Consider the following 25,199-nt stretch of genomic DNA (forward strand, 5'->3'; position numbering starts at 1 on the left):
CACAGACAAATACTGATAAATGTTTTTGTTTTTTTACTTACCGCACCATCTCCTTTATTTATTTATTTCATTGATTGTATACGGTTTCATTGATTGTATACTGTTTCATTGATTGTATACTGTTTCATTGATTGTATACTGTTTCATTGATTGTATATCGTTTCATTGATTGTATATTGTTATGTTGTTTATATCATAATTGTAATTGTGCTTTGGCAACACTTGTCACATTTCATGCCAATAAAGCCTATTGAATTGAATTGAATTGAATTGAGAGAGCGAGAGAGAAGAAGTGAACATGCATTAATTAACAAAGTCATGATTTTTGTTCAGTAAATTATATTTGGACCGGTTAAATTGAGGTTTGAACCAGGGACCTATAGACTTGTGGGTAGACAGTGTAAAGGATAAGGATAATTCCAGGTCCGTTCATGAAAGTCCTTGCGGTCTTGTTTCCAATGAGGGCCTGTGAGCAATTAGGGGTTAAGAGTCTTGCTCAGGGACAAATTTCATTTCATCGACACATTTGCTGGCCTGGCCTGGAATCGTACCTGGGGCAACCAGGGCCTCTGGCTCCCTAGGTGGGCTCACTAACCACTCAGCTATGGCCACAGTACAGACTGAGCCATTGGATAGACAGAATTGGATTTCATATGTGGTAAGTTATCATACAGCATGGGTTGCTTATTATATACATACAAGCTCATAACGCGTCACATTGTAGATCGGCTGTATGTGGTTACTGTAGGTGTTGTATTAATAATTACATCTGCAAAGTAACAAGTAACTAAAGCTGTCATCTGCTGTAATTGCAGTAGAGTAGAGTAGTAAAGTAAAAGTACCTAAAAATTGTACTGTGCATGTGGCAGGTGTGATTGGTGATGAGTGAGAGGGGTGGATCCAATCCATGGGAATAGGGGGAATTCCAAATGATGATCACCTCAACGCATTGTTGGGGACAGGGATCGAACCAGCGACCTATGGATTCACAGGCTGCCTCTCTTCTCATTGAGCTAGAGATATGGCCTCCCTGATGGTGTCTGTTGACACTCTCACACTCTACTGGTGGAGCTATTGAATCGACAGCATCAGATAGTGAGAAAGGAGAATCCAACAACACAAAACAAAAGGGCAAATGAATTACGTCATACATTGAAAATAACTACTTTCAAGTATGCATTTCTCGTTATCTTTAACAATTGCACATGCATTGATACAGTCATGTTGTGTGCAATGCAATTGAGTTGAGGTCTGCATGAGGTGAGATTTGAACCAGCGACCCTGTGGTATCAAGGCAGATGATTAAGCCATTGGGCCAACAGACCCGAACTGATGAAAAAGGAGTTCACACACATGACACACTTTCACGCAAATTGCTCAGAAATGCTGGATTTAAATGTTTTTCAAACTGCTCAAAATTGCAGACAATCTAAGGGCGGAGCTTACTGGTCAAAGTGATAGATATGTTCCTCATTGATACAGTCATGTTGTGTGCAATGCAATTATAATGAAGTCTACCTGAGGTGGGATTCGAACCAGCAACCCTGTGGTTTCAAGGCAGATGATTAAGCTATCAAGCTATTGAACCTACACACCTGAACTAGTGAAAAGGGAGTTCAAACACATGACACACTTTCACGCAAATTGCTCAGAAATCCTGGATTTAAATGTTTTTCAAACTGCTCAAAATTGCAGACAATCTAAGGGCAGAGCTTACTGGTCAAAGTGATACATGTGTTCCTCATGAGTCAAGGCACATGTGTAAGCAGGTTTAACGGCTGTCGGCCAAACGAGGCATGACTTTTGCCTGTTTAAAGTTTGCATTTTCAAAAAATTGCTATAGCGCCCCCCTTTGACCAATTGGAGTAAGATTGGTTTCAGTGATACTTGGAATGACCTTCTACAATATTGCAAAGTGTCAAACAAATGCGAGTCTGCATGTATGTTTTAGGGGCAGATGAATAATTGTCATAAAACTGCAATTTTCATTGGCTTATAAAAAGCTTAACGTTTTCACTTATGGAAAATCTGCTTGCTCACGTCTGTCGGCATTGGTCATTCATTGATACAGTCATGTTGTGTGCAATGCAATTGAGTTGAGGTCTGCATGAGGTGAGATTTGAACCGGCGACCCTCTGGTATCAAGGCAGATGATTAAGCCATTGGGCCAACAGACCCGAACTGATGAAAAGGGAGTTCACACACATGACACACTTTCACGCAAATTGCTCAGAAATAGTGGATTTAAATGTTTTTCAAACTGCTCAAAATTGCAGACAATCTAAGGGCGGAGTTTACTGGTTAACAATTGCACATGTATTCATTGATACAGTCATGTTGTGTGCAATGCAATTATAATGAATTCTACATGACGTGGGATTCGAACCAGGAACCCTGTGGTTTCAAGGCAGATGATTAAGCCATTGGGCCAACAGACCTGTACTAGTGAAAAGGGAGTTTACACACATGACACACTTTCACGCAAATTGCTCAGAAATCCTTGGTTTAAATGTTTTTCAAACTGCTCAATATATTTCGGAATGGAAACTAGTGGAAAATAGTCGATCTACAAGCTCACAACACGTTGCTATCTAAAAAGGTGTGAGATTGTAGATCGTCTATTTTCACAAGAAAGTATGTCATACATAAAAAACAACTACTCTCAAAAGCATTTCGTGTTATTGTCTAAACATTGCACATGTCTGAATTAACAGGGTCATGTTTTGTACAATGCAATTTAAATGTGAACTGTAATAAGTGGGATTCGAACCAGGGACCTTTGGCACATGAGACTCACACATACTGGTGGAGCTATCCAATACACAGCCTTAGACAGTGAAAAGGGAGAATCCAACAAAACAAAACAAAAGCGCGAATGAAGTACGTCATACATTGAAAATAACTACTTTCAAGTATTCATTTCTTGTCATCTTTAACAATTGCACATGTATTCATTGATATAGTCATGTTGTGTGCAATGCAATTATAATTAAGACTACCTGAGGTGGGATTCGAACCGGCTACCCTATGGTTTCAAGGCAGATGATTAAGCGATCAAGCTATTGAACCAACACACCTGAACCTGTGAAAAAGGGCCTCAAACATGTATTTGACACAGTTTCATGCAAATTGCTCAGAAATCCTGGATTTAAATGTTTTTCAAACTGCTCAAAATTGCAGACAATCTAAGGGCAGAGCTTACTGGTCAAAGTGATACATGTGTTCCTCATGAGTCAAGGCACATGTGTAAGCAGGTTTAACGGCTGTCGGCCAAACGAGGCATGACTTTTGCCTGTTTAAAGTTTGCATTTTCAAAAAATTGCTATAGCGCCCCCCTTTGACCAATTGGAGTAAGATTGGTTTCAGTGATACTTGGAAGGACCCTCTACAATATTGCAAAGTGTCAAACAAATGTGAGTCTGCATGTATGTGTTAGGGGCAGATGAAAAATTTAAAAAAAGCTGCAATTTTCATTGGCTTATAAAAGCTTAACGTTTTCACTTATGGAAAATCCGCTAAGTTACGTTTGTCGGCATTGGTCCAAAGTTCATGTGTATACAGTTTCGTACAGATTGCTCATAAATCCCAGGAGAAGTGATTTTTTTACTGCTTTTTACTGCTTTTCATAGAATTCGAAATGGTGGGAGATCTAAAGGTCAGAGGTCAAAAGTCAAACAGTGAAAGTTGTTAGGCATGAGGAGACGCATGTGTGTATCGAAGTTTCATGGCTGTAGGTCGAACAGGGCATGAGCTGTACCTGTTCAAAGTTGGCATATTTCAATTGAGTGCTACAGCGCCACCCTTTGGCCAATGGTTGTGAGTTTCGGGTTTTCGCCGTTTGGCATAGCCCTCTACCATATTGCCGAATTTCATAAGAAGTGACCAGGCGGTTAGGCCAGAACTGGCAAAACCGGCGGAAGAATAATAATGAAAGTGTAGAGATGTAATAGGGTTCGAAGCCTGATAGGCTCTCGAAACCTAACAAGTTGCAACCCTTGTCACCTGTAGGATGAGCATGTCCTGCCTGAGATCATCTCCAGCTTTGAAAATGACCCCGATGGGTTCACTGGAGCGTGTGGTGGGGTCCGCACGCTTAAACTGTAACCACAGTGGCTTCTTCTTAGACGCCATCACTTTACACTGCTCGATCTGTACACACACACACACACACACACACACACACACACACACACACACACACACACACACACACACACACACACACACACACACACACACACACACACACATACTGTATATTGACTCATAGCAAGACAAACATGATCAAACATGTGTGTGTGTGTGTGTGTGTGTGTGTGTGTGTGTGTGTGTGTGTGTGTGTGTGTGTGTGTGTGTGTGTGTGTGTGTGTGTGTGTGTGTGTGTGTGTGTGTGTGTGTGTGTGTGTCTATATGTTTGCGTGAGTGTGTGATCACCAGCAAAGCTCCAGCTCGTAGTCCAGGGTCATACGGCACCCTGAAGCTGTCTGGTAGACCTGAAGCCTGCACTTCGATCAGCTTCGATCGTAACGTAGACACCACTGCTCACACAACACATAAACATCAACGGAAATCAACAGCACTATAAGGGACTTAACCACTTGAACCCCGGCAGGGACCCCCACTAAATATATGAAATATATTCAAATACATTTTTTTACATTGATTTCATAGATAGTTTCATAGACTTGTTTGACAGCACTATCATCAGTGTTATGTAAATACTTGTCTGCACTTTTTCCCCTCTACACCAAATCTATTCGCCGAAAATAGCCTATATCTACAGGCTCACAACGCGACGTGTTGTGAGACTGTTGATCAGCTATTTTCTGTGAATGTTAATGTAGAAAAGATTTGGCCACTCCCCTGTTAAGTAACTCTGAGGCTCCCCTACGGGTCCCGGACCCCCTTCACCCATACTGTTGTACGTCAAATAGCATGTTGTGACGTGCTGTGAGATATTTTTGCTGTTTTTCGTATATTCTGAAATTATTGGAATGTTTTGAAAATGTTCTCCTATAATGACATGCCCAAAATAGGGAGTTCAAAGTAGTTAATAAATAATGATGCAGATTTGGATCCTGGGACTCACCTTGTGCTGACACTTCATACTTGTCTGACACTTTCTTGATCTCATGGGCAACTTTCTGTAGAGCCTCGGTCACCTCCACCTAGTTCGTATCAATTACAAAATCAACTAGAGAATGTGCTCCTCGGAGCACAAGTCTCCGCCAGCAGAACCGTGCTATTTTAACCAAAGGAAATCACTTACAGTACCCTATCTTGTGTCTTACCTCACTTTGAAAGAGACAAAACGCTCTTTCAAAGTGACACATCTATTTATAGGCCGCTATACGTCATGCGTCTCACTAGCCAATCAGAGCACACTCTTTCAACGTATTGTCACGTGTCACGTGAGGCTTGACCAATGTTAGCTTGGCCGAGGGGGGGGGGGGGGGGGGGAAGTGAAAACATAGTTTCCTGGCGGAGACAATGAACAAACGCCAGACACCAGAGCTTTGTGTATTATGTGCTTAAATGACATCCTATCCTATATTAAAATTGGCTAATGGTAGGGTGGGCCGACAGGCTGACCTCTGACATCACTCTGACTCAGTCATAACCATATAAGGAGTTCCGAATGCAGCTACGCCCATATATGGGCACAAAAGGGGGCATGCCCATATATGGGCATATACTGATGACATCAGCAATCTCCATATATGGGCATGAAAGGGACAAGGACTGACAGATACAGAGATCGAGACCGGTTGTCCAGAGCCACAGATCCGATCGCTATACCCATATATGGTCATGTGCATATATGGGACCAACGGACTTCAAACTCAGCGCATGCAGCGGCAAGGACTCGAGGGAGTGCGGTGCCTGCCGTCGAGTAGTTCTGGATATCCAGTTGTACAGAACCGCCGATCCAATATGGGTATTCCAATATATGGCCATATATTGATGACATCATGGATTTCCATATATGGGCATAAAAAGGACAAGGACTGACAGATACAGATATCACCATATATGGGCATAAAAGGGACACAGGTAGACGGGTACGAGGGGTACTCAGATGAAGCCCCAACACTATGATCAGCCATATTGGTCGGATCGGCAGTGCGACGTAGGTGTGAGGGCTGCATAGCGGCCCGAACCTCTAGTTGTTTAAAACAACTAAAAACAGCTTTTTAGGTCGTTGTTGGTATGTTGTTTGGTATACAGCATGGGTTTGCTTTCTTATGGCCATTAATCACTTAAAGGGGAATTTCACTTTAAAACACTTCTGGAGTAATTCTAACGGCTATACTCAGGCTTCCCCCAGACAGTTTTTAAGTTGCTTGATTAAAAGTAGTGTGGTGGAATCTCTCGAGGAGCAAGGCACCCCAAGCAAGGATGACAGACCAGTCTGCATGTTCACTATTTAAAAAAATACTAGTAACAAAGTTAAAATATTTAAATATTTGATATTAATTTGATCAGACACGCGGCACGCCCCCCTCTTATATAAGCCCATTCAAATTCACACCCATTCCTGAATCTGGTGATAGAAGCAGGAAAGTGTATGATCTACATATCTATCAAGTAGATAGACAGACAGACAGATTTCTGCCTGTGTCACTCTCTCGCACCCAATTTCTACAACTGTTCTTGAGTCTTACCTGTTTTCTAAAGTCCTGCAGCATGGCCTCTCCACAGCCTCTGAGGTAGGCCTCCAGCAGGACAGCATATCTCTGCTGGTAGTGCATTGACTGGGCTATCTCACTCCGCAGGAACCAGAACAAAAAATGCCCAATGCGTTTACTCTAGGCACAGACAAAACAGACAGGGAGAATAAACAATTGAAAAGATGTTGACCGATGTTACGGCCAGGGGCCGTTGTTATTATTATTATTATTAGTATTATGAGTGTTATTAGGTTATTATTTGTTAAGGTGCTGTCATATTTGTTTTCTATATTCCTAGTCAGAAGGAGCTTAAAATCTAAAGGATTTAGATACACTTGGAACATCAAAGAAATCCTGTGCACAATGTCTCAGTTGATGTTTAGAAGTGAAAGGAACCCATATACTGATACTGTGGATAATTAAAATGAATACATTAAACTTTTTTTAATAATATGATCATTATTATATAAAGATTATTCCTTCTACGTTCGAAACCATTCAAACATCTACAGTATTTTGCACATTGATGTCCTATGTATACAGTGTGTGTGTGTGTGTGTGTGTGTGTGTGTGTGTGTGTGTGTGTGTGTGTGTGTGTGTGTGTGTGTGTGTGTGTGTGTGTGTGTGTGTGTGTGTGTGTGTGTGTGTGTGTGTGTGTGTGTGTGTGTGTGTGTGTGTGTGTGTGTGTGTTTTGATATTCAAATGTTACTCTTATTCTTATTTAAACTGTATTAGTGGGAAGCTTATAGTAAAGAATTACATCTACTCATATCTGGTGTAAACACATGTGATGATGTGACAATATAATGAAGTTGAAGTTGATTTGAAAAGTTGGACTTGCACAGTAGCATCTGTACAGCACACGGGGAAAACAGCCTCCATTGTTAATGAGCTATGTCTTTATCCAGTCTGTAAACATTGGGACTTCTATGATGGCTACAGTACCGTATCGCTAAAGTACACTGGGTACAAAGTGAGAGGGGCACAAATAAATGCAGGCATATATGAACAAGCGGCCCAGTATAGACAACCACAAACAGACTATTGTTGCTAGAAGATGTGTGAAAACCCTCATCAACATCCTGTCAGCTGTTTCCACTACTAGGAAGTACTAGGCTCAATTGAAAACAACCTGAGCTAAATGAAAAAATCCTACAGACATTATTTGTAGGCTGGCTAGGTAGTTAACGAACAGCTGTTGTTCTGATGGTTCGTTGTTTTTCAAAGCAATGGCTGCAAACAGGATGTTCACACTGGTTAGAGTGTTTTAAGGGCAGCTGTGTTTTAGTTTTACAGCCTGAAACTGCCTACAGATAGAGGCACACACATGTGTACGCTCATTTTAAGCATGCAAGAATCAGATGAGTCGATACAAAGTACGTTCTTAGATGTGTTTTACTTGTGTCTACATGTTGACCTTACCCTTAGGGCTCTCTTAAGCAGAAACCTCACCAAGGCGCTGTCATGGTAGGGTTCAAACTTGACAGCCTGCAACAAACACACACACGCGCACACACGCACGCAGGCACAGACACACACGCACGTCGCACGCACGCACGTGTGCACACGCCTCATGTTAGCAATGATAATACCACATTTATTCAATACAGAGGAAACAAAGGTACAAGTATGTAATATACTTGTGTCTTACTACTTGGGTTTGACTAATTCTCATAGATCTGCAATTCAGCTGCTAAATTAGTGCAGCATTGAGAGTCAAAGTGGAACAAGTTCCCTAGTAACACTAGATTAGAAATATGAAACTGACATCTAAGATAAGATAAACCTGTATTGATCCCCAGGGGAAATTCAGGTGTCACAGCAGCAACAGCAGTAAGATTGAAACACAGAAGTGGTACAGGTAATAGTAAGAGTCAAGAACCAAACCAAAAGTTCACTTATGTTCAGTCTACCAATACATCTCAGTCTATCAATACACAGTCTCTAATTCTACAGTTTCACATCAGAACTATAAAGAGGAAACCTATACTGTAGCATAACACTGTAAAAGCAGGGAACCAAATAACTAATCCTCAATTTGTATTTTATTGTATTTTGATATTACCGTATTCAGTACAGTGGAGCCAAATTATGGTGAGTGAGATAAAGTTATTTCCATGTCACACCAAGGCCTTATTGTGGGCCCTGGGGTGCCAGTTGATCAAGTCATACCACTCATGCAAAACTGACCACATGTCTGCCATAGAAGGACAAACATAGAGGCCAAACATTGGGCATTGATGAATCATGCTGCTTCCAGGATAGTGGCATGTGAATTTATGTGACATGCAATGTGGTTGCTAAACCGCAATAGTTAGTAGTCAAAGAACAAGTGTGTTTTGTTGACTTTCAATATAGCAGTCTGTCATAGCCTTCATCAACAGCACAAACATATTGCCGCTGTCGGGCAGAAAGCTTGTATTTCCAAAACGGTTACTTTTCAGGAAAGTGTGTTTCAATGGATCCACTGTAGTTGTTATTTAGTCACAAGCTGTTGTTAATACTTTTCATCTATTAAATAATCTTAAAACCCACAGACAGACTTAACCACTTAACCACTTACCATCCTGGTATCCCTATATTTGGCATCTAATTGTGTAGGCGAGGAATAGAATAGAATCACCTGTACAAGTTGCAGCAGATATCTGAGCACATCGTCATTGCTCAGAGTCTCCAGTTTCCTGACAGCCATGGATCTGACCTGGGCATCCGAGTAGTGACAGTCCAACAGCTGCAAGGCCAGCCCTACATCCAGACCACTGGACACATACACATACAGTATAATATTATATTTCAATATCACTGAACATATTATGTTCTGTGATATTAAACACAATAAGACTGATGATGATACTGTACATCAGCTTGATATTGGCACACATCCACAGAGCTTATGCGAAAAGTGATTAGAGTTATAATTGAGAAAGAGACAAAAGAAGTATGTAAGAGCCATGTTTGATTTCTGTTAATCAGGGTGCGGGCAAGGCCAAGGCTGACCAGGTACTTAATGTGGTGTCAATCAAGCACAGATGTTGTTGATAGGGAAGAGGCAAACAGATTTTGACTGTTCTTGTGCTCTGTATGCTGTGCTGTGCTCAGATTAAGTTTGGACTGTATTTTTTGACAACTTTGGAACAGAAAATAAATATTTTGGAACATAAATATTTAGTTTGTTGCACGGGAACGTTTGGACATTCGTTTTGTTGAGCACAAATCAAAACAATCAATCTAATCGGCAAACAGTAGTGGTTAAGGTAAAGGACTTTGTCACCTCAAAGTGTGTTTTTAATATTCACTCTTTAAAAACGTGTTTTTGTCTGTTGCAATATTTTGGGTATTGTTATTGCTATTATTAACGTGCTATTATATACTGTACCTGCATATAGTGGGAGAAACACACAAGAAGACAAAGGGTATTCTTTCCCACACATATATTCTTTCCTCAAATCAGAACCAATCCTTATGATGTTTATTATTTATTATTTATGTGAGGAGATCATACTGTATGACAGCATGAGTATTTGGTTGTTTTCGAATTACCTGCTGTCCCACACGCTGCTCCTCTCCAACAGCTTGTGAGTGGCCAGGACAGCTTCCTGTTTCCCCCACTTCACTGAGCCTAGCAGCTTTGGGTACGCCCTGCAGAAAGGAAGGCACATACAGTACAAGAGGGCACACTCACACTTATAGCCAATGCAATTTCCCATGTTGTCTTGCGGGCTGTGGGCACTGCCGGCTTGGTGCCTATTTTCTGGTGTGTATAGTTCATGTGACTTACGTTGGAGGGGTTGGTTCACTGAAAGAAAACTACAAATGAAATGCCTGCCAAGTGGGGTCAATGATGGCGCTTCTCTCCTATTGGTTGACGCCCAGTCAATGTTCGCCAGTGTTAAACTCCAAACTTCAGACGCGTTGAACTTCACTTGTCAACAACAACATGTCACAATGGGTAGCTCCACCTCTTTGGTCCCATAGGATGGCCATAGGATACCCTCAGACTGAATGCAGAATGCACGCAGGTGCATATAGTGTTACCATTTTTACCTCCACTAAGGAGGTTTCGTTTTCACCCCCCATCTGTCTGTGACTACTGTAACATAACTCGAAAAGTAATGGCTGGATTGCCATGACATGCTCGCAACAGCAAGACGCCTGTTGTTTTTAGTGACCCCGAAACCATTCCTCAACCTTAACATCAGGCCAAACATTCAAATGAGCAACATTTTTGTGTCTAACACATTGTGTGCCAAAAACGGTCCCGACCGTTTTTGAGAATCCATGCGTCATGTGCCATAAACGGTCCGGACCGTTTTTGACCCTTTTTTTTTTAATACGTGGGGCCCACGTGGGGCGCTCTAACGAAACTTTGGGATCATCCAAGGAGTCTCTGAGAAGGAGAGGCCGGCTGTGGATCCATGTCAAAAATCCTTCCGGTCGGCCGCTCCAATGTTAACTCCTTGACTAAAAGCTTAATATCTCCATTTCTTTTTAACGTGGTGGAAGTGAGCCGTTTTCAATCGGCGATCACTCTGCAATGGAGGATCGCGTTAGAAATATTATTGTTCCAGGCGTTTGTCTCGCACGCACGCTTTGTTTACATGCACTTCCGCGTCGGGGCTTCTACAGCACGAAACGTATCAATGTAAGTGGATGGAAGAATAGCAGGCACTGAACGTACAATATTTTAATAAACCTCTGGCACCCGATGTGTTTAGCTTGTTCTATTTTACAACTGGGTAAGCTAGGACTTACTTATTAACTGATAAGTTAACCGACTAACTGATTGAGCCAGTTTTACTAGGTTTTAATAGGGCCTTTCAAGAGTCATGAAACTCATCATTCCTTTGGTGAACTGTACCTGGGGTGACGCATACACTCATGTCTGAAGTGCCACAGCAGCTCCTTGTCCTCGGGGCTCAGCGGGTGAAGGGGGTCCGTGGCCACGATGGCTTCAAACTGCTTCCTCAGGTGGTTGGGCATCTCCCTCTGCCCCCTCTCCCCCGCCTCGGCATCCTCCCCAGCCCCCGCGGACCCCGAGTCGCGACAGGCGGAGTTGCGGCTCCTGGGCAGCACCACCGGGTGGCAGTACTTGTCCAGCAGTATGGACACGGCCAGGGACTTGTCCTTGTCCGGGTCGGTGGCCGAGGTGAGCTTGTCGGCGTTGATGCTGCTGCTGTTCTCCTCATTCTTCTCCGGCATCTTCCACATGTGGAGGATGAACTCTCCCTGACGCAGCAGGGAGCGGTGGTCCACCAGCAGAAGGTTGACGTAGTACAGCAGACGACTCTTGGTCTTCCCTGGAACACATTAATGTCGTTCTTAGGCAAACAAGATATGCAGATAGATAAATCCTTGGAGCCCGCCCTTCTTACATCTGATAAAAGAGACCACCCACGCGTGCGTTTGCACACGCGATATGGTACAATGAAAATAGCCTACTACAAGCTCACACCGCGTCACATTGTAAATAGGCAATTATTTTAACATTTTGTTTTTTAAGAAATTTGAATTTTGATATTAAATTATAATGACCCAAAATAGGGATGCCAGGTTGAAAGTGGATAAAAGCAAGTTATGATTAAGTTATGATGAACAAGGCCTCACGCCCCTCCAAGGCGAGCCAGACCCCAGGTTGGGAAACACTGATAGATAATGGAAGCCTTTAACTTACCCTCATGGTTACCACCTCCGCTTCCTGTGTTCTCTTGTGGGGCGGAGCCTCCCTTGGAGTTGGGGGTTTGGGGCGCCTTCCCACAGCACACCTAATGGAGAGAAGTGTCCTTTCAAACCATCTATGGTCTTTCCTCAGACATACTTGAACATCTGAGCAACTTAATGAAGGTCTGTGTGACCTTTTTTTTGCATCAGGAATCCATTGGCCAAAAATGAATTTCCAAAATAAACTATAGTTAGGTTAAATCAAAGGACAGATTTCTGGTCCTATTTTAACGGGTTCATTTGGTTACATTTGTACACTTTGAGTTAAATGAACACTGAGGATTTTACAGTGTAAATGCAGGTCCATGGACTAATGCCTATCAGACTGGGGGACTGGTGAGAATCACAGTTACTGTACATCACATGTTGAACAGAGATCCATACCTACATACCTGTAGGTTGAGACGTGAGCCCTTTGGCAGGTCTTTGATCTTGATGTTGAACTCCAGCCAGCAGTTCCATAAAACATCCTCTGTGAAAGGTTTGGAGGACGTCCTCTCCTGAGAGAAGGGAGACAAACATGTACTTCTTGTAGTCCAAATACATCAGTCATGCACAATAATATGCCAATCTGACCCTGATTATTATTGTTGTATGATTCCCCAAAATCAGGGTGTGGTCTTAATCGACGTAATAAAAAAACATATTCATACAGCTGTTCTTTTTCCCAATCTGATTTATGTGGGCATGTCTTTTAAGTTTCTTAATGTGCACATTTCTGAATACATATCTGTAAGACATAAAACATCATTGGACCCAACTAATCGAGGTATTCGTGTGCCTGTAAAAGCAAGATACAGTTGAATGGAACTGTCCCCAAAACTTGGATGTTAACCGCAGTTACCGCACAAAGCATGCCATGACATGGCATGCTTTGTCACAATATGTTGGACCAACAAAGCATGCCATGACATGGCATGCTTTGTTGATTGGCTCTCTAGCCAATCAACAAGCTCAGCTATTTTCTGCAAATGTTCGCTGGTGTAGATGGTTGGTGACAGTGTGCTTTGATCACCTGGGCTAACAGCTGCTGTCCATGGAAGATGCTGGCCTCTACGTAGACTGTGAGCTCTGCGTTTCTGGGCAGGGAAGGGATGTCTATACCCAGCACCTTGACCCTGAATTTCCTGTGGCAGTCCCACATAGAGATGGTGAACACTCGCTCGTGGTCCTTCTCCTCGATGGTCAGCTGTTCATGAGTGCCTGGTAGATAGGAGGTCATGTGAATGGACTGTGGCACTGTGTGCCTTTCCATCACTACCTGAAAACTTGTCAGATTCCACTTCCTTTCCCAGTACTTATTGTACTTACTTTCATGTTATTTATATAACGTCGCTGTCGGGCAGACACCTCGGTAACACTTGCTATGCATCCCATGTCTATGATGCATTACAAAAATACTTATAACGCATTATAATCTGCTTAAAATGATAAGAACTCATTAATACTCATTATGCTTTATAACACATTATAAAGCATTCTCTGATGACTTATACGGTCAACTATTATAATTGTCTCTATAATCTTTGAAAGCAACAAATGACCAGTTATAGTGACTTATAATGACACAATGACAGTATAATGCATTTTAACAGTGATTACAATGCATTATAAGGGTGATTATGAAGCATTATAACATAATTATAATGTCTTACAACTATGAGAATTAACATGTTAATCAGTCATGTAAGGGCTCTACATATTGATATGATATCCTAGATATCATCAGTTTTTTTGTATGCTGAAATATCGTGATGCTCTATTATGTGCCTTTACCCACTTAGTTATAGGCATTAGCGATGATTATTTATCAAAAATCTGTACCAGTAGTCATCCCCACAATATCCTCACAATTTCGATATTGAGGTAGTCGGTCCAACATATTGTGATAATTGATTTGGTCTCCCAGCCTTCTTGTTGACTTGTAGACAGATGGCAAATTTGGTGTCTGCTTGTTAGACTAGTTACTGTACATTGTAGATCATAGACCATAATAGTTTTCTCAGCACTTTAATTCCCTCGACCACTAACCCTGTTGGTGGTTGACTATGGTTCACGGTGCTTACTTTGCACTTTGCAAGTAACTTTGCATAAGAGAAGAGTGTCTACTAAATTGACACAAAGGCTACGATGAAGGGTGGGTGGTAGACATTAGCCTGGCATTGCCAGACTGATCACGTGCGATCACTCACAAGTTCCTCCATCGTGGAGGAACTGGCCTTTCTGAGTAACAAGTGCATTCCAATGCTTTTATCTTTACACCAGTTCACTGACCGTACCTCCCACTCCGGTGCAGTCGTCCACCTGGAACCAGTCCTCCTTCTGGACCAGGTCGAGGTCGGGGTTGGGTGGTGTCTCCAGGACCAAGTGAATGTCTTCCCCGCTCTTCAGGCACTGTCGGACCCAGTGGAAATACTGCACCGCTTTATCCTCGTACAAGTACTCATCCCTGTTTCCACCAGGGAAAGAGAGAGTCTCAATACACTTTCTGTTAACCACATTAACACGTTATTGTGTCCCCCATTCTGGGCATGTCCTAATAGGCGAGAATTCGGCAAAAATGTATTAACATTCAGCAAAAATGTATATTTCAGATGACTTTGCCTCTTCTATGCATTATGAAGTTGGTTTAAAGGGGAAATTTGAGTAACATTAAGAGAGAAGCGTCATTCATATGCATGACCTTATTTTATTCGATAACTTTTTTCATTAAAGCTTGGATGGCACAAATCAATTGATAGAGAGTGTTTTCCCATCTGCTATACCTGCCACACACACGCAGCACAAAGTCCGCCTCGCCCACATCATCAGGAATCCCCAGTAAATCCCTCTTTGTGGCTATCTTGGCAAAGAATTTAGCCAACATCTGTAGAGGATTGACACAAAGAGAGCACAGAAGGGTTACCGTTGTGTAGAGAGAGATTTCTGACACCTTGTCCTAACAGCATCCATCCATCAAAATGGAATGTCACAGCGCTTTGAGGCTGTCTGCACTGGAACCGCAGAGGGAGTGTCAATGTATGCAGACCAATCGTCTACCAACTAAATTGGTCGATGCATCTGTGGATCGTCTTTGATGTCATTGCAATTGAGATTTTGAGCATACTTGTTCTAAACGTTTATTTGTTCCATGATGTTCCATGTTCCAGCAGTGTTAAAGTAGACACGCGAAGGTTTGTCACACACAGAATTTGTCGAGTTCTGTGTGTGACGCAAGTGTCCGTCAACATGCCAGGGAAAAGAGGCACACATTTTGGACACTCACTGCTGGTTAGGACAGCCTCATTGGTTACAATAAGAATGTCATGTGTATTGATTCACAGTGATACTTTCACAGTGATACTCGGTTATAACGTTTGAAAACCTAATATTGTTACCGGTGCAGTAGCTTTAGTAGACATGGAAACAAGTAATAATTACAATATAAAACACTATACATTTGACTTTAATGGTTTCAATAATTAAGTAATCTATTCCTTTATGATCTTCAACGGAGCTAATATGGAGAAAATGACAGTGGTACCTTACTATCTAGGTGTATAGCACTTCTGGGAGTGGGTCAAATTGAAATGTTGTTACAATAGGAAACTTCATGTCTTTAGTGTACCTGTGTAGGTGTGTCACTGATGGACACTTTGATGGTCTGGCTCGTCGTACCGATGTGAATCACTACCAGGATGTTATCGTTACTCACCTGGGAGAGAGGAGATAATAAATTAATTAATTAATGTATGTACGGTATTGTATGCAAATAAATGATATACAATGCAAATACATGGAAATAGCTGATGATTTATACGTAAAATAATGTTTCAATATTGCATAATTCAACATTGTATTACAATGCAATATCGAATTATTTTAATATTTCGGTGGGTATATCAACAACCATACTGTACCTCCTGCTTCACTATAATATAATGAAACCTTGGGTTTTCAATTATAATTTTCAATTAGAAGAACTAAAGGCCAGTCCACAGCAATGGTTGGCGATGCAAAGAGTTGCTGTTGCTCTTTGTTTCCTTTTCTCCTTATTGTTAGTGTTGTTCTTCTTACAAGTGTTGTTGTTTTTTGTTCTGTCTGTTGTTTCATTGGTGTTTTTATGTTATTTGTATGGTTAGCAAATACTTGAAAAACTTGGAGATTTCTACTCTGTATTACCTTTCATTTTGTACTCATGTTTCTCCAATAAATCTTATTTGACAAAAAAAAGAAAAAGAAAATGTTTGAACACTTTTGAAAATTGTAAACAACAAAAATAGACATTTTGTTTATGACATACGGTACCTGCCCTCTCAGGGGTGGTTCTGATTATAATGGAAAAGTAAACAAAATATCATACAGAACTTCATGGTTTCAAGAAAGTTTAAGTTGATGAAAGGTTCTGGGTTAACGACAAGAGACAGTACAGTTGGAATCTAGATTTCGAGACCGCTTTATACATTTGATCAATTATGGGCCATTCTCTCTGTCCGTCTGTTTACATACCTTGCTGAGTAGATGTTCTGGTAGAGGGCTGGCAGTGATCCAGGGGTCCATGGAGTAGAGTTTAGAGTCTCGGTCAGACAACTCGATGCGCCTCGGCGTCAGCAGCTTCCTGCGCGTGAACTCCAGTTCGTCGTCGTGGACGTTGCTGACGTCAGTGACATCGTAGTCAATCAGGTGGTTGAGAAAGCGCTGGTACTGCAGAGACTCCTCTGAGGGCTGGGGGCGGGCCACCAGCTGGATCCGCCCCACGTCCTTCTTCAGGGCTATGAAACAGCAGTTGGGATTAATTGCATAATAGGCTATATGCACAGCAGCCATATTGGGAATGAATTGGGCCCCTTCCTTACTTCCTTCACAGGTGTTACCAATGATACTAATTAAGGCTCTAATCCATTTAGTGTGGCATAGTGGTTGTCTTATTTTCAAGGACCCCCATAACTCTGAGAGTGTACAAATGGAACCAAATGGACCCTTACGGGTCCATTTGGTTCCATTTGTACACTCTCAGAGTTACACACCCACCATAAGGGGTCATTTGGGAACCAAAATGGAGTGTTTCTAGTGAGCCAACATGCACGATATCAGCACCCTGACCAGAATGGAACAGAGCCTTCATTAGTATCATTGGTAACACCTGTGAAGGAAGTAAGAAGAGGCCCAATTTCTTTCCAATATGGCTGCTGTGCATAGACCCTATTCATCACACAACTCTCTGTACACTTGCCTTACAAAACAGTATCTTCATCGTCTTCAATTGGTTCAGAATGTTGCAGCTCTGCTTTAATTCACCTATTTTAGCTTCCCTTCACTGGCTGCCAATGTCTTTTAGAATTGATTTTGAAATATTACTCATTACAAACAAGACCAGGTCGATCGGATCTTGCTCCTACCTACATTTCTGATTTACGTACCGTAAGCAAGGACGTAGCCTGAGATCCTTGGGCAAAGCACTGCTGTGTATTCCAAAGACCAGGTATAAAGACAAAAAGTGAAAGGGCTTTTGCAACCAGAGCTCCTACACTTCAGAATGCCCAGCCGAGGAGGTCAGGTTCTCTGCGTCCATACCTTGTTTTAAATCCTTGCTTAAAACAGACTTTTATCACTTTTAATGCTTATTCCTCCAACTTATATGTTTTTACCATGTATTTATCCGTCTCCTTGTTGTTGTCTACTTATGTATTTTATTTCATGTGTAAAGCACTTTCACAAGGCGCTATAGAAATAAAGTGTATTATTAAAGGTAGGGTAAGTGTTTACTTTTGTTAAAACAAGTGTTAAATAGCTCTATATTCTGATAGTACTCATTTCTATTAGAGTGTTTGTTCAGTCTCTATGTCTCTCCAGCTCTTTATTAAACTGAAAATGCATTTTCAGTACTCTCTCCTGATTGGCTTAAATGTTGTCACCTACCTGAAAATGTACATAATTCTGTTTACTAGAGAGCTGGAGAGATCCTTGTGACCGAACAAACGCTCTGTAGCAATGATTACTATCAGAATATAGTACTTTAACCTTTTAACAAAAAATAAATAAATAAATATCACTTACCCTACCTTTAACTAAACATAGCCTAGGACAGCATGTAGATCTGCTAATTTCAGTGAGATGTAGTGTAGAGAGGAAAAAAGGATAGGGCCCCCAATCAACAAAGTGTAGGCTATAGGATTTAACTGGTTAAGAGCACAATCTTGTGGAAGTGAAAGTATTCCAGAGGAAATCAAACCAGGCTTTGTACCTTTCCAGTAACGGATGCAGTCCAGTGTTTGGAAGACCTGGTGCATGTCGTAGATCTCACAGACGCTGCCTTTCTTTTGATATAGCAGGATGCAGTGATCAGGGGAATACTTCAGGTAGAACTCAGGGCACAGGTTGGTGGCCAGAGCCCTCAGCCATACTTGGGCTTTCACCTGGGAGATGATAATGTAGGCGATTCAATTAATTAATTAGCCATCAAAGTTCATGTTCAAGTTATGTCTGACAACATCAAAGTATCATCATCATTAGTATTAACAGCGATGACATCATAATTGGCGACATCAGCATCATCAAATTTCATTATAATTAGTGTGGTTGCCCAACAGGGCAACCAGACTATAGTACTCTATACACTTTATTTATAGATTAACTTTTTTTCAAACCGGATCTCCTCCCACAGTTTTTATCCCCTAATGTTGTGCCATATATCAAAATGACCGTCTAAATCGGGAATCGTGCGCTTGTATTTTGCTAAGAGATTGGTTAAATAGTTTAATTGATATTGATTTATTAGTGCATTAAATGTCCCCATCCACTTTAATGTAAAAGTGAAAAAACTCAAATTCAAGTATTTTTTTCTCAGAAACCGTAAGAGCTAGAGTTATCAGATTTGGAGGGATAATTCATAATATTGTCCGAAATTATTGAAAAAAATATCACACCATTCGGCCTCATGGTGGCGCTATAACAGCCCCCTTTACGTTTTGGCCTGTAACTCTTGAACCGTAGGTCCGAAAATCAAAATTTCTTTTCACCTGGATTCCTTGGGTCACTACGCATCTCCCCATATAGGCCACGCCCATTTGCGTCAGGATAGATTTTTTGATATTGATTTATTTCTGCATTAAATTTCCCCATCCACTTTAATGGGAATTGCAAAAACTCCCATTCAAGTATTTTTTTCTCGGAAACCGTAAGGGCTACAGTTACAAGATTTGGAGGGGAGGTTAATAGTTTTTTGCGAAATTATTATGAAAAGAATCACACCAGTCGGCCACATGGTGGCGCTATAACAGCCCCCTTTACCTTTTGGCCTATAACTCTTGAACCGTAGGTCGTAAAATCAAAATTTCTGGATTTTCCCTGGATTCCTTGGGTCACGACGCATCTTCCCATATAGGCCACGCCCATTTGCGTCAGGATAGATTTTCCGCCATTTTGAATTTTCTTCAAAACACACTTTTTGCTCCTTTTCCTTCAATTTTTTTCCAAATCTCACACAAATCGGTACACGTGATCTATGGACCCATGCGATAAACTTATCCAAGCGGAATTTTGATAGTCCGTACCGTCCGTCCGTAAATGGCTTCCAAAGTTAGCGGGAGGGGCCCGTTTGACCAAAAATGCCATAAATCACGAACGAAACGTCCGGTCAATCCCAAATTTGAATCACATGTCGAGGGTGGTATACTAAACCAATCCCCAAAAGCATTTCTACTTTGATCCATAGGGGGCGCCACGAATGCTCGAAATGTAACCGTTTGATGCAAAAACCTTATTTTGGGGGGATCAATCCTCTCAAAATGAAACGCAAGCCATCTCAGGAGTGACGACACGATGTAATTGGCGCAGCCTCCGACGTTATTCCTCCCGGCGTATTCCTCGAGTCCCGGCGGCCGCGACCCGCGACCGGCGTCGGCGCAACCACACTCTGCAATTTCCCCGGAATTGCGACGCGTCTAGTTGACATTGTTGTAGTCAAGGCAACTATCATTATCTTGTATGATAAAAATCAATCGTAATGCAACAAGGATGAACACATAATTGATTTATCAGTTTACAAATTGAGCAATCACTTTAATGCAGTCCATCTCATGACTCAAATGACTGAATAAATGAATAAATGAATAAATGAATAAATGAATAAATGAATAAATGAATAAATGAATAAATCAATCAATCAATCAATCAATCAATCAATCAATCATTTAGTCCCCTGACCTGTTCTACGGTCCAGTTTCCAACCACCTCCAGCAGCACTGTGTCAAGGCTGTGTCCATTCCTGCCGGTGGTGGGGAGGACAAACTCTATCTCTATCTGATCCATGGAGGCGTAGGACGATGAAGTGATGGGCTTCTTCCTTCTCCTCCTCTTGCTCTCTTCTCGCAGCACTACTGTCTCTTCGTCACTCATGTGTTGCTGCTGCTGGTCCATAGCCTAGCTGGAGGCACAATAGATTAGCTACACTATCTATTGATAGTTCTACCCTAGAACACAGGGACCTTCTAAGAAATATATATTTATAATGTTTCAACAACACCATGGCCCCTGTGGTGTCTGTGCTCCAGGTTTCCTCTTTCATGACCAAAAAAACAAGATTGCGGATACAAGCTGTCGAAATGTTGCTCAGGAGGTTGTCTGGCATCTCCATGGCCTATAGGGATAGGGTGAGAAGCTCTGTAATCCGCGAGAGACTCTGAGAAGAGCTAAATATTATTTTATATTTATTCTTTGTACATATTGCTATGGACCTGAGTCTGCTAATAAAGATTAAATTGAATTGAATATACATATTGTTTTAATTTCATGTTTGCCTATAATGGCATTTTGGGGTATAGAATTTGCCTCTGTATTGGGAATGAACAAAGTACTAAATAATTAATAACGTGGGGGTTGAAAGTGACAGGGACCACAATAAACATGGATGAATCAATTGTTTTTTAATACCGTTATAAAACTATGACAGAACATGACATGTTACATACTGTAGTTCCTCTGGTTCCACAATTCCAGACATTTTTTTTTACCATTGGCGCATTCTAATTTTCACTGGTTCACCATAATTAAAATACAGGAAAAAGGGGCTGGTATTTAGGAAAACCATAACCCTCTAATATTATTCCATATATCCTAACCCTACTAGTGTATATTGGTGTGTGGTATCTAATGCAAAACATTATAATAATAATTTTATAGTATAAATTCAAAGAGAAACTGCCATGTAATACCATACAATAGCCTAAGACCTTGCTTCAACATAAATACTAAATGTGTTGCCACAGTCAACAATCTCTCTCAAGACACATCATCTCAAGCTGAGATACCTTAGTGGTCTATGCGTTTTTGACCATTCAATTTAGTTTACAACATTTTTACTTGAGTAAATAAACTAGTTACTTTACACCACTGATGAAATGAGCTGTCCACGTGTCCCGTTTACCGTTTTGTCAATGGAACAACTTATTCAATCAAAACAGAGTTGGTCTCCACAAACACAGCAACAATGTAGGCCTATCCGTATATTATTTATTTTTCATTCTAGACTGGATCTTCCCTAATAAAAGTTTGGCATCAGCACATCAGCAAAGGAAGTGTTGAAAACAGGAAGCAAAACTACAGCCAACTGTTTTTAACTACAGTTTAACAACACAAGGCCTTTGTTTGGAAATGAGACGGATTGACATGGAAAAGAATGCTGTTTATAAACTTATATCAAACAGACACATTAAGCCAGGATGAGGAAAGTCGGTGATTAAATTAGCTATAGGGGGAAAAAACATAACGGTGCTGCCAATCCCTGCCATAAAAATGGAAATAAGCCAGGGTAACGTTAGTTTTGTAAAGCTTTTCCAGACTCACCGCGGAACGCAGACGCAGCCAGATGACAATGTAATAAATCTCATTTATGCTGTCTAACAATAACAACCCTGGTTTAATTAAGTTAACAGCTCAGTAATAATACTGACTGCCTCACTTCAGTAACTCCGCTGAGTGTCGCACCCCGTGGTTCCCCTTCTCAAACTCCACTCCTCATGTTTTACATACTGTGCTCTGATTGGTTTACTAGATGCGCCATATTTGTAGTCCTGCGAGGCACTTCTGGACTACATATATCCCATGTCCAGAGCGAGTTGGTTCTATCTAAACTCGCTAACGCTCTGGACCAGGGCTAGACGACATAAGCACTGGTTTCAGGCCATTGTTTCTGTTTGATATCATACATTTAGACGTTTTCAACAGACATATTGTTTTATCAGTGTCGTGTATTGTGTAATGTGTAATGTATGTATCCCTCACAGACATTACAATTGACATGTCTAAAACTATATTGAAGATAATTGATTTGTTGTGCGGGGGGCTTTCCTTTTGTTTTAATTCATATCGAGTATATCAGGAGCATCAGGACACCAATCCTCGATAGTATAGTGGTCAGTATCCCCGCCTGTCACGCGGGAGACCGGGGTTCAATTCCCCGTCGGGGAGGATAATATTTATTTCGATTATGTGTACAAATGACCCCAATGGAAACAAGCCATAGCCCGTAAGTGCTTTCTTGGGTTTAAAATCCTCTTAACAGACCTTGTATCGAACTGTACTGTCCTGTGCTTGTCTTTGCAAACTGTTAATAACGTATTCAATCAATCACTCAAACCACATTTTGATAAGAAGAAGTACGTTTGGCAGATCATTTGCTCTGTTGGAACTTCAATCACACACTGGCTGAGCTGATACACGAAATCCTTTTGAAGGGACATGATCAAATTAGACGTCCTAAATAGATTTCTCTCTAGATTGGACGGTGCTGCTGCATTGCTTTTTACCATTATTTGGTTAGGTTAGGTGTGATGCTAAAATTGACCACAAGAGGGAGCCATACTATAAATTACATTACGTTGGACAGGTGACAGTGGTCTAATAATTTCTAGTTCCCTTGTTTATTTTAAAAGGATCCCCATTAGCTGATGCCATGGCAATCAGCTAGTCTTACTGGGGTCCACACAAAAACATATTGCAAAAAACATAAATAAAATAAAAACACTGGTACAAAATAACTTAAATAACAAATTAATTTAGCCTAAAGTGTTGTGAGCTTGTATATAAACTGGGCTACACGCTTATTTATTTCTGTGCTGTGCCTTATTATGGGGTCAGATTAATCATGTCCAATTAGGCTAGCTTACAATATATATTTTTTAGAAAAACTAAACAAACACAAAAAACAGCACAAGTAAAGAAAAGACAACAGCTTAATTTTCACTAGTTTGCTCAAACCTTTTTGAAATTGTACTGGAATTTGAATTGGGGAGGGGTCTACACTACAGGCCTCTGCATGAAACCTGCAGGCCCCGTCCCACATAACACATTCAATCGACTTGCAATGAATACCATGGATGTCATGTAACAGCAACAGTGCACTAAATTATGCCACCCTTAGGGTAATATACGTCATTAGAGACTGTGAATGAGTGATCATTTCTGCTCTTAGTGTCTATATTTAACAGTTTAGGTATAAGCTGGTTAGCATAATTTAGCACAGAATTATCTATTTAGGCTATACTTTGTTGCCAAGTACAAGATTGTGCAGGGATTTCTGTTGAGTGGTGTACAGAGGCATACGGTATTGACATCTTAACTTTACCATATGGTTCTCAGTATAAAAAGTCACATTATCTTGCTAAATTGGTTTTAACCCATTAAGACCTGAGGCTGATTCTACAAATGTTGCTAAATCAGTGGTTGTGGTTCTCAATACCTTTTCATGTCAAGGACCCCCAAAATGATACGTATTTCGCCGCGGACCCCCATCTCAAAATATGTTGTTCCAGGGACCCCCAGAAGCAAAGATTTTAGTTAAAAATGTTCACATAAAAAAATGTATAGGCTATATATTCAAAGATTTTCACAAATTGTCATGATTTAAAAAACATAGCAGATCTACAAGCTCGCAGCGCAGCATGAAGTGACACACTGTGAGCTTGTATATCTGCTATTTTTGAATAGCCAACGCTAAAATAACACAGATGCTTTTAGTTAGGGAGAGTTTAATAGCCCTATTTGGGGAACTTGGGGTGCTTAAAAAGTCAAATAAAGATATCTCCATTTTCTTCTGTTGCGTTTAGTTTGCGTAATTTGCATACTGTAATTAGCTAAATATTGTCCAAAAACTCAAAATCACTATCATTTAGCTTCTAATTAACTTAGAAAGGTAATTCAAGAGTCCACGTTTGTGATGTCCAGAAATTAATTTATTACTATGGTGCATTTGTGTAATCTCATTAGCACAATTTGCATAAATGATGAAAAAAATACGATACAAATCAGGAAATTACTGCATTTTTCACTTTTTAGAGAGATGATCCATCTATGTTCCTATCAGACAGCATCAAAGATGTCTATCTCACCAAGAAAGCCCTCCGACCTTTTCAAGGTAAACCCAAAGTTTTCACAGTCACTTCAAGGCAGGATATCCACTCAAACTATATGGATGTACAACATCTCCATAGCTCGCACAAGTAGTAGTACGCCTTGCCAAGCCATGTGGCCCATGGGTCTGTAGCGTGAGTCAGCTTGATGTACAAGTACATCCCCCAGCCATGATGTACAAGTACACCCCCTGGACATGACGCAAGTACAGTATGTCACATAGACCCGTGATTATGAGTGTTAAGCAGGGAGGCGTTGTGTACCATTTTTATGGTCAAAAATTGGCCAAGTTCATATTGGCCAATTTTAATTTCTACAGTTGTTTGCCCAGGCCCTCCAGGTACCCCAACTTTGATTGGCTCCCACAAAGTTTCCCAAGGGAGTTGGGTTGGAACAAATTCAGAGGTGATAGTAGATACCTTT

General features: G+C 41.0%; 1 protein-coding gene across 3 annotated transcripts in view; it reads right to left on the minus strand.

Annotated features, from left to right (window-relative positions):
- pik3cg (phosphatidylinositol-4,5-bisphosphate 3-kinase, catalytic subunit gamma) overlaps nucleotides 1-22,349 on the minus strand; it is a 32,519-nt gene extending 10,170 nt beyond the window's left edge. The window contains exons 1-18 of one of the 3 annotated variants that reach the window (XM_084050387.1): nucleotides 22,212-22,349; nucleotides 20,574-20,789; nucleotides 18,613-18,784; nucleotides 16,878-17,140; nucleotides 15,997-16,083; nucleotides 15,155-15,255; nucleotides 14,669-14,838; nucleotides 13,405-13,592; nucleotides 12,782-12,889; nucleotides 12,343-12,433; nucleotides 11,530-11,968; nucleotides 10,212-10,310; nucleotides 9,295-9,430; nucleotides 8,094-8,159; nucleotides 6,666-6,809; nucleotides 5,090-5,168; nucleotides 4,435-4,538; nucleotides 4,003-4,149 (exon numbers count right to left, since the gene is read on the minus strand). In XM_084050387.1, coding sequence (XP_083906513.1) covers nucleotides 4,003-4,149; nucleotides 4,435-4,538; nucleotides 5,090-5,168; nucleotides 6,666-6,809; nucleotides 8,094-8,159; nucleotides 9,295-9,430; nucleotides 10,212-10,310; nucleotides 11,530-11,968; nucleotides 12,343-12,433; nucleotides 12,782-12,889; nucleotides 13,405-13,592; nucleotides 14,669-14,838; nucleotides 15,155-15,255; nucleotides 15,997-16,083; nucleotides 16,878-17,140; nucleotides 18,613-18,784; nucleotides 20,574-20,786 — 2,607 coding nt within the window. In that variant the 5' untranslated portion in view covers nucleotides 20,787-20,789; nucleotides 22,212-22,349. Of the gene's footprint in view, nucleotides 1-4,002; nucleotides 4,150-4,434; nucleotides 4,539-5,089; nucleotides 5,169-6,665; nucleotides 6,810-8,093; nucleotides 8,160-9,294; nucleotides 9,431-10,211; nucleotides 10,311-11,529; nucleotides 11,969-12,342; nucleotides 12,434-12,781; nucleotides 12,890-13,404; nucleotides 13,593-14,668; nucleotides 14,839-15,154; nucleotides 15,256-15,996; nucleotides 16,084-16,877; nucleotides 17,141-18,612; nucleotides 18,785-20,573; nucleotides 20,794-22,211 lie in introns of all 3 variants that reach the window. The other 2 variants (XM_084050386.1, XM_084050388.1) reach the window with 2 other exon arrangements.
- Nucleotides 22,350-25,199: the final 2,850 nt, after the last annotated feature.

Source organism: Gymnoscopelus microlampas, assembly GCF_963454915.1.
Source record: "Gymnoscopelus microlampas genome assembly, chromosome: 23".
Classification (NCBI taxonomy): domain Eukaryota; kingdom Metazoa; phylum Chordata; class Actinopteri; order Myctophiformes; family Myctophidae; genus Gymnoscopelus; species Gymnoscopelus microlampas.